The sequence below is a fragment of the Montipora foliosa genome, chromosome 6, assembly GCF_036669935.1.
Source record: "Montipora foliosa isolate CH-2021 chromosome 6, ASM3666993v2, whole genome shotgun sequence".
Classification (NCBI taxonomy): domain Eukaryota; kingdom Metazoa; phylum Cnidaria; class Anthozoa; order Scleractinia; family Acroporidae; genus Montipora; species Montipora foliosa.
In genome coordinates, this window is record NC_090874.1 from 60584882 (window position 1) to 60594881 (window position 10000).

Below are 10000 nucleotides of genomic sequence, written 5' to 3' on the forward strand. Positions count from 1 at the left end.
GAGTAAAATCATCTGGCGTTAGACAGAGTAAAATACTAAGTCCAGCCAGTTTAGGCTAGTTTGGACGTCAAAGGGTTGAGAAAATAATCACCAACTGAAAATAGTTCATACAAAAGTGCAAAAAAAGTGCCAAAGCACTCCCTTATATTACAGTATTTTATGAGAGCTACATGTGTCTATGAGTCGCATGCAAAAATTGTAAGGCTGAGGCAGTAGTAAGGTTGTCTCTTGACCTGAGTATTCAGTCTAAGAGCATTCATCAATTTCATCAATTTTGCTTCTTTTGTGTCAACTTAACACATAGATCAGGCAACGTTTTGTGAACAGCTCACTGAAACAAAGAGCACTAACAGCTTATGCATATGAGTTCAGAAGAGACTTTGGACAAGTACTTTCTAGTCAGATGGTAAGATACTAATTAAAAAAAACAATTTAATGTTAACAGTTTAAGTAATACTTATCTGTTTTCTGTGGACTGCACTGTCTTTGTTGTCCATATGTATGTTATATTTTGTAGAAGACTTCAATAATTTTGAAACAGTTTTAAAGCCAACCTGGACTATCCAGACTCATTGAGTTTGGGGTAGATTTTCATGGTGATCCAAAGTTTTTGCCGAGCAAAATATTTGAATTCAAGTGCATGTGAAAAGTGAACCAGCAAAACGAATAGCATGCTTGCATGTTATAGTTTGTCATTCTGCTGTTACATGTAGCTGCAAAAGTTCAGTTTGCACCTCTCAACATTTTACTTAAAGAAAAATTGTTTCCACAGATTACTATACTTAAACATTATGGTACTGAAGAAAAAGGGACTATAGGTATAAGTCTGGATTATCAAAAAGTCCTGCTAATGTAAAGTTAGACTGAAAGTTTTAATTTCCTTTGTAGACTTTGTTTTCAGATCCATCTCATGACGAGACTGATCAGATTTCGAAGGTGCGCCGTGAAGTAAATGAAGTAAAAGATGTCATGACTCAAAATATAGGTAATGATTGACAGGAAATATGCCGCGTTTCCTTCATGTGTTGGTGTGATGGTACTGTTTGTTTGGTTGTTTGTATTTATTTGTTTGAGCAGATTGACATTTTGACAGCTACTGGTATTTAGCGGATGTAGACCTGCTATACCCACCCACCCATACCCTCACAAAGGACAGCCGCAACACTGGGAACTTCATTCCCTAATCTTCTTGAATAGGGTGTTGGTTCTTTAGCGACTCCTACAGGGAACTTACGAACATACAAGATATTTGTGAGATGGGGTCTATGGTTTATTATAGTCCATATCTGAGAAGACTCGAAAGTCTATCCATATGCAGGTGTAATTACAAAGGCAGCACTTTATCCTCAGTTGTTTTAAGACCCTAAGAGTTGGTCAGGCTGGAGTTGAACTGGCAACCACCTGTATGGAAGCCAGATGCTCAACCAACTGAGCCACCAGTGCACTGTGGCTCGCTATAGTCGCTTTGCCGTCAGTGGCACCCATTTTTTTTTTACTTTTTTTATCAAGAGAGTCAATAGCATTTCTCTCTTGTGATATTTACCATAAACCTTTTCTATGCTAGCATGTTTTGCTGTTTATCTTACTTCTTGACCATGCAGTCTTAATTCACTTAGTATGATAACCCTGAAAGGCTTTGACAAGCTGTCACATTTGTTAACATGAAATTTCTTGTAGCCAAATGGGAAACATTTTGTTGTGTAGTGGACCTACACCAGTGCTCATTATAAACATCATTCTATGTCCTTGAAACATGTTTTGCAATAATAATTTACTTTAATTTTTTTTGCAAAGTGTGATATACTTGACTGATAGTTTAATTATTGATTTAAAATTTATGGACCGCTTTTGAAGTGTCCTTCTCAAACTCATTAATAATTCATAAGCCAAAAACAAAAGAAATCACCACTGTGAAGGAAATTTGGATATGTGATCTTAATTAGCATAAAATTTCGCCAACTTTGATCCCAAATATCTCTTAAAATACTGATTCCTTTGAGAAGCAATATCAAACACTCAAAAGAGTGTTTTCATCAGATATCCAACCACCTCGAAATCGGTTAAAAAACTTGGCCTTTGGCCTCGTTTTTCAACTCGCTTCTTGGTGTTTGGATATCCGATGAAACACTCCTTCTGGTGTTTGATATATTACTTGACTCATTTGGGACACTATCCAGATCAAGCTTTTGTAGATTTGGAGCTGAATTCTGAGTCAGGGTATGAAGAGAAATCACATCAGGGTTTTTGTAAGAGCCAGGATGCTCCAACCATTACTTACATGTAACAAAAAAACATCTCAGTTCCTGTTGTTTGGCTTATATATTGTGGATCCCTTTCAGAAAGGTGTGGCTTGACCCTATTAAAACCTGCCTGAAACCCAGTTTCATTGCTGTTTTGTTAATTTTGTGTGCCATCCCTACTTGCTCGGGGCCATTGAAAAGTCTTTTTAATAGGAGCAAGAAATTATTTCACCAGAAATTATCAGAAATTACATGTAATTATATCAGCCAAAGTTTGTTTTATTGTGTCAGATTCGATCATGGTTATTGATTATTGATTGCTGACTTTATTTGGTAGAAAAAGTTCTTGAACGAGGTGAGAAGATAGATGTCCTTGTTGGAAAAGCTGAAGAACTTGATCACAGTGTAAGTACATGGGGACTGTCCAGCTCATATTAAAAACTCCACACAAATAGTAGACCCACTTTCAATATTCTTTTTACTTATTCATGGAGTTCACAGCATTTTTGGTACATTTAAATGAAAACTACCTGTAAGCAATATACGTACAATGCGTTATTAAGGCGTAGAGAGCACAGCGTGGGTATTTCCAGTAAAGGGCTGAGCTAAGGACAATCAAGCTAAGGTAAGAATGGAAGGTGATCTCAAAGTTGGAGTGCTTCGAGCTGAATAATCTTTTGACAAAGATGGAGAGGGGTGAGATTGAGAAGATGGTAAGAGATGAGATTGGAAAGGAGGTTGGTGTAAATCAGGACAAGATGGTGATCAGGGAAGCCGAGTGGAATGAGTTGTTTGAAGAACGTGACAATGAGGAAGAGTTGATGGGTTTTGATGCAGAAAGTGAGGAGGGGTGTGAATCTGGTACTGATGTTGCTGTTACAGAGTCGTAAGGGGGTGGGTGAAGGAGCCGAGTCTGAGAGTGAGGTAGATTTCGAGGTTGTTGGAGGTGGAGGTGGAGAGAAGGAAGACATAATGGTCAAGGGTCAAAGTGGTTGTGGAGAAGCTGTATTGTTTTGGTATTGAGGGCGAGGAGAGGGCTGGAGGCCAAGCTCCAGTTGTTCAAACGATGGATAGGGCGTTATCCAGCTAGCAAAACAAATTGAGAAATCCAGTGGATAGTGATTTATCCAGTGGATAGCGCTATCCACCCTTCCAACTACTGGGGCAGGATAGTAAGTGGAAAATGGATGGCATCGATGGAGAGGTCAAAGTGGTTGTGGAGAAGTTGGTTGCTGTTCTTGATGGTAATAGTCTTAGAGTGGCGAGCGATGAAGAGAAGGAGGAACTCCTGAAGATGAGAGCAGTCTTTGGTATTGAGGAGTGGGTTGGGGTTCCTGGTTTGAAGGCTTAGGATAGAAGAAAAGTGAATAGAGAGGTGAAGATTGTAGAAGATCAGTAGGCTATAGTGTACTGGGTCGTATGTAGTTGCGGACAGGTTGGGGCTGATGGGGAAGAAGAAAGGCTTGGTGGTGAAATTAGCTAGTCAGACGTCATCGCGCATAAGGCCCATTGCATGTTTGCCGTTGATGAGGAAGCTACTCACTGTGATCAGGGCGGAGAAGCTGTATCGACGTTTGCAGGGTAATAGGCTGTTTCCGCAAGGGGTGTAGGAAGAGGCCACAGGTTACGAAGGATCACTTGTTGGTAGACAAGGCGGTGTTCAGGGAGGCTCTGGTCAAGAAAAGGTGTTTGACGATGGGGTGGATAGATTATCGGAAGGCCTCTGATTTAATGGGGCCGTAGTCGTGGATTGTTGAAATGTTGGAAAGAGTGCAGGTAGCTCACAACCTGAAGGGTTTGATGTGTGGTAGTATGAGGAATTGAAAAACTGTGTTGATCTCAAATGGGGAACAGTTGGGGGTGAAGTGGAGATAAAACGGGGACTATTCTATGGGGACTACTTGCCTCCACTGTAGTTTGTTCCTGCGACGATCCCTCTCACCATGCTGTTGAAAAGGGAGAACATTGGGTACACGCTTGGCTAGGATTGGAGGATGAAACTGGTGGCGAGGTCGAAGTTGTGCGTTGGGAATTTGATTAGGGCGAGAAACGCATGGGCTATAGATGTGGTGTGGTAAAGTGCGGGGATTTTGGATTGGAATGACAAGGGACTGACGGCGATGGATGTGAAGATGAGGAAGAGGTTGACGGTGTTTGGGGCATTTCACAAGAAGAGGAGTGTAGTGAGGTTGTTCGTGTAGAGCAAGGATGGCGGGACAGGTTTGATCAGTTTGTATGATTGTGTGGAGGAGGAGGAACTTGGTCTGTTTGGATATGTCAAGATGAGTGAAGAGTGGATGTTGAACGTTGGAGAGGTGTTACGGGTGGAAGAAACGGAGAACAAGTACAAGAAGCGGGTGGAGAAGAAGGCAATGAAGGAGACGCTTTGGGAGACGAGGTTGTATCGGAAGATTATGAGGGATGTCATGGCTGAGGTTTAGAGCTGGGCATTTGGGGAAGAACACGGAGGGTTATGTTTTTGCTGCTCAGGAGCAGGCTTTGGCAACGAAGCTCGTTCTCAAAGCCTGCTCCTGAGCAGCAAACCGGGTTTTTTCGGGCCACGATTGAGGAACAGGATGCAGCTCCAAAGTGTAGAGTACGTGACAAGGAAGTGGAGTCGGTCGGGCATGTGGCGAATGGTTGTACTCGTTTTGCGCAGAGCGAATATCGGAGAAGGCATGAATGGATGGGGTTGAGGGTGTACTGGGAGCTTTGTCGGAAGTATGGTGTGAAGTGTGCTGATGTGTGGTATAAGGAGGTTCCGGATGAGGAGAGGGTGTCAGGGGATGGGAATGTGGAAATCTGCTGGGATAGGAGCGTCGGGACAACACGCGAAGATGAAACATAATCGTCCAGACGTTACTGTGCATAGTGGATGGAGCGGCCCGGGAGTGAACGTTTGAGGATTTCTCGGTGCCTTGGGATAGGAACCTAGTGACTAAAGAGGATGAGAAAATCACCGACTACTCTCCTCTGGCAAAGGAAATCAGGAAGATGCTTCGGGTGTCGACGAACATAATGCCGACGAACATAATGCCGTTGGTGTTTGGTTGTTTGGGTGTGGAGTCTGGCCAGTTGGAGGATTTTTTTTTTGAAAGCTCTTGGTATTCCGGATGCGTTGGTAGGATAGGAATGCAGGCCTCCGCAGTAACTGGAACCACCCTAATCCGCCAGAAGTTGCTTTGTCTCTAAGAGTCTCGGTCTCCGGAACCGATGCCAAACAGTTTACTCCTTCGCAGTTTGAATACCATCTCCTCACAGGTTTTTCTGTTCACAGAAAGTCAAGAATTGTTTTTATTTATTGAAATGTTGCTTGTTTAGCTTTTCGTTTCTATCACTATTTTGAATTATTGAAGAATTTTACAAAATATAATGTTATTTATCTGTGTTTGTTAACAGTCCCAAGTTTTCCACTCGCAATCCTCAAGGCTGCGCCGGAAGATGTGGTGGCAAAACAAGAAGATGTGCCTGATATTGATATTTGTGCTGCTTGTTGTTATCGCAGCTATTGTGTTGGGAGTTTTGGCTGTTGAAGGAAAGTTATAGCACTCAATAATCTTGTATTTGCATAGATCGCTTTTGCTCTCTTCTGATGCATATTTCCATGTCCTACGTTCTCATGCCAAGATGTTTCTTGAGGCCCGTTTTCACTTTCACTGAGGATTTTTTTAATCATGGTATTTTTTTGTTGCAAATTAGAGGGTTCATTAACGTAGTTTGTGCAACTTACGTCCAAAAGAGAATGAGGCAAGTGAATGGATCCCCCATACATGGGCTACACAGCTATTTTAGAGGCAGAAATTGATTTTATCGAACGAGTTGATAAAGGTCGAATAACCACCGTGAAAGATTTGGAAAGATGACGTTTCCAGCGTTAGCCCTTCGTCGGAGCGAATAGAGGAATCGTGGTTGTTGTAGCTTTATATGTGTGCGGAGGAGCTTTGCTATTGGTAGAAATAGGAATTACATTTTGGACTCTTGCAGTCAAAAATGTAATTCTCAAAAACTTTAAACTTCTCCGCAATGATCCCGAAACTAAACACATCTTTTCTCTACCACCACTTATTTCATTCAAACGCGACAAAAACATAGGCAACTTTCTAGTTAGGAGCGCTTTCAAGTCAGACAACCAACCAGGAACTTTCAAATGTACACGCACACGATGCAAAACTTGTCCCTTTATTTCTAACATGATTAAGATCTCGGGACCTAATCGATCAGCTATAATCACTGACCACTTTACATGCATCTCCGCAAACGTCATCTACTGCATAATCTGCACACTATGCAAAAAGATCTACATAGGCGAAACAGGGAGAAGATCGCGAACACCTACGAGATGTAGAAAGAAACGACACAGATGCCTCAAAACCAGTTGCACGCCATTTTAATCTTCTTAATCACTCCCACCACAACGTGACTATTTGCGGCCTATCCTTACACCACGGAAACACAGAAAGCCGTAAAACTCTCGAACAAAAATTTATTTTTCAACTGGGCACACTCTATCCACACGGACTCAATGAACGCTTCTCATTCCATTAATCTATTCAGAAATTCACGTCACCCCATTTCTACCAATAGCAAAGCTCCTCCGCACACATATAAACGTACAACAACCACAATTCCTCTATTCGCTCCGACGAAGGGCTAACGCTCGAAACATCAGCTTTCCAAATCTTTCACGGTGGTTATTCGACCTTTTTCAACTCGTTCGATAAAATCAATTTCTGTTTCAATCTCCCACCGACGCAGTACCACAGTTTCTTTAGAATTTTAAAATATGTGCGGCATTGGAACGAGAAATTGAAATAGCTTTGCGAAATTAAAAATAGATTTTAAAAGCCCACCTTCAACCGACAGGCATTACGTGCCGTGGAACAACTTTCATATTTGAGAATCCCGCCAAAGCTGAAATTCATCTAATCAGCTACGATAAGCAATGCGAATTTCCATAACAAAAACAAACGGTCGAAAAACTTGTCAGTTGAAGGTGGCTCTTTAAGAGACGATGATGGGGCAAGGGGATTGTTTCTTACCTCTTCTTCTCTTCAAGAGCACCCAACGTCAATTTTCGGAAAATATCTGTTCGGAAGACGATTTGAGATCTAGAATTTTCGGAACATTTGTTGTAAAATTTCTTGCTTGCCTGCCTGTCCTAGGATTTTCGAGCCCCTAAAAAATGGTATAATTTCCCATTTTTAAAGGAATTTTACCCTAAAAAGGTCACCTAGCATTTTCGGAAGCCTTTTTTCTGGCTGAAATTTTCGAAAAGGTACGTTTTGATCCCTTTAATTTTCGGATCACTTGACTTTCAGCTAGGAAATCCGAAAAGATGAAAAATCTTTAGGGGTTAAAAATATGCCTATATCTACCGTTTAAATACTAAAATACGTTTTACTATGCTATGTTTAAGTGGTTTTGAACTATATTCTCGTTGGGTGCCCCTGTCTCTTGCTGGCGTCGTAGTTACGTTCTAGTTTGAAATGGGACAGGAGTGTGTTATTTATATTATTTTCGGAATGAAGGGTCTTAGTTTAAACACGAAGACGCGCTATAAAATGGGTCACTTCACGCTCTGCTTTTGTTCGAATCCTTTCAAGCACGACTGATAATCTAAGATGGCGATCAAGAAACTGCTAGGGCGAAAAAAGTGACTGGGAATTTAACAAAAAGAACAACTCTTGGAGGTAACATCTAAAAACATTATTATATGTCTCAGATAGCGTGCACACTGTGATTGGGTAAATAAGCGGGCCGTATTCTGCGGTGCGGCCTGCTGTACTATCCGCAAAATTTGAAATTTCGATAAAACTTTCTCTAGCAAGTTGATCATGCCATTAAAATTCTTTGTTTTGTTTTAGTTTGCAAATATGGCTGCTGGTTACATGAACGAAAACACTCTATTGTTGCACGCTTATCCTTGATTTAAGTTGGCTCGCTTTCAGTATACCTTCCACATCTTTTTTCATGTGAATGAAAAGTATCGTATCGTACATTGTATTGTCTGGTTCCTAGAATGGCTAATTTAGGACCAGGCTTGGTAGTTAACCGGGGAAAAAAAAAGCAACTGGGATAAATTTCGACTTGTTGCTTATCAAAAGTTGTTAAAGTGGGATGAGGCGAGGAGGCAGATAAAGGAGGTGTGTGGTGCCAAAGTACTAGGACAGAGACAAAATGGATGAGTACGTTAGCATAATTTAGGTTAGAAATGTTAATAATTTTGTACAAACAAATAAGTTACGATTATGAGCTTTTAAATAATGCCTTGTTCGTTTATTCATATCTTGATCCTAGCTTAACATAGTCATTACATGTTTCTGTACATTCGATTAAAATTTACCTGTACTTTAGCTAGTTAACTACGAATAGTGCTTTTAATTAGTTGTTTTGCTTGGGGTAGGTAGTAGGAACTTATTGTCGCATTGAAGAGACCGGAAGGGTGTAGCCTCCTGTTGCAGGAAACTTTCTTGCCTGCTTTACTATCAACAGCGGAATTCTATAGGGCCGTTTTGACATTCTAGAAAATGTAACTTTGCATGTAGGTTTCACACCGCAACGCGCCTTCGAAGAGCAAGCACGGTCCTGAGCTTGCTCTTGAGACTTACCGCTCCGTTGAATAATATGTCAACTTTAACGTTTTTACCGCTTTCCAAATATAGAAGTTATTGCTATTGGAAAATAGATAAATAAATAAATAAACAAACACTAGCGTGTATGGTTTTGTACATAACTTTGTAGTTACTGATACTTCAAAAGTCTTTTCAACCCACTGATTGAGTGAAGAATGCTTTCTAATGTATCTGGCAGACCTCTTTCCTTAATCCCCGATTGTTTTTCCTGCTCTTTTGCAGGTTCGATTTTGAATGAATCAACATCTGATCGTTTTGACATTTCCTTGAAGCTTTTGATATGTTGTTCTTTCTTAAGCATATTTCTATTACCTTCCTTTCTATTGTGCTTTTCGTAGTTTGGAGCTTTTACAGCTAATGTTATGGAAGTCTCTGTTTTCGTGTTGTCTTTTTTACTTTGTTTTATAAGCAAAGGATCTTCAATTTTGGTAGACGTATTTTTTTCCAAACCCTTAGGAGCCGTTTCCTTCGTTGGCTCGGCAACAGTCCCTGACTTCGCCTCTTTTTCATTGGGTGGCCTGTGATGTTTCGTTACTTTGACAAGTTTTCGCACTCTCGTGATAAAGCTAGCAGCGTCGTTGAGAACCATCTTGGCTTCATAGACAACTTTCCTAGCATGTGTTATAACACCTTTCATGGCCTTGCTTACATGAGGATTGTCCATATCAATGTTTTTCATCCTTGTGATCGGAAGGAGGAATCTTGAAAAATTTAGCATTTCGTTGGTGCTCAAAGATGGCGTTCTTTGTCCCGCAATTGTGGAAAGTATTTTTCTGGAAGGTGCGGATTCCTCCTTGCCAGTTACGTTTTGTTCTTCCGAAGCTTGGTAACCACTTGATATACCTGCGATCTGTCCCAATTTCTTGAGCTTTTCGTACTTCGACTTGAAAAGATCATGTCTCTTTGAGGCGACATTGACGTTTTTGGGCACCTTAAAACTTGTCTTATAACCAGGCCATTGTCCTTTCATGCTAAATTTGGGGTGTTTGACGTCCACAGTTGCCAAAACAGGACTGTTCATCGCTAGCATCTCCGCATTGTCATTGTCTACAAGCCAGTCTTGCTTGCTCGAAGCCTTTACCTTAGACTCGGGTAGCTCGTAGTGGAGATTTGTTCCTACCGGATTCG

At 41.0% G+C, this 10000-nt stretch overlaps 2 protein-coding genes across 2 annotated transcripts in view; one reads left to right on the forward strand and one right to left on the reverse strand.

Moving 5' to 3' along the window:
- LOC138008017 (uncharacterized) overlaps positions 1–8948 on the forward strand; it is a 12626-nt gene extending 3678 nt beyond the window's left edge. Inside the window, exons 3-6 of the mRNA XM_068855183.1 lie at positions 305–406; positions 889–985; positions 2578–2645; positions 5640–8948. Of these exons, the coding sequence (XP_068711284.1) occupies positions 305–406; positions 889–985; positions 2578–2645; positions 5640–5786 (414 nt within the window). The 3' untranslated portion in view covers positions 5787–8948. The remainder of the gene's footprint in view (positions 1–304; positions 407–888; positions 986–2577; positions 2646–5639) is intronic.
- Positions 8949–8981: 33 nt separating this feature from the next.
- Positions 8982–10000, reverse strand: part of LOC138008012 (uncharacterized) — a 1559-nt gene continuing 540 nt past the window's right edge. Inside the window, exon 1 of the mRNA XM_068855178.1 lies at positions 8982–10000. This exon is cut by the window's right edge and continues 540 nt beyond it. Coding sequence (XP_068711279.1) covers positions 8982–10000 — 1019 coding nt within the window.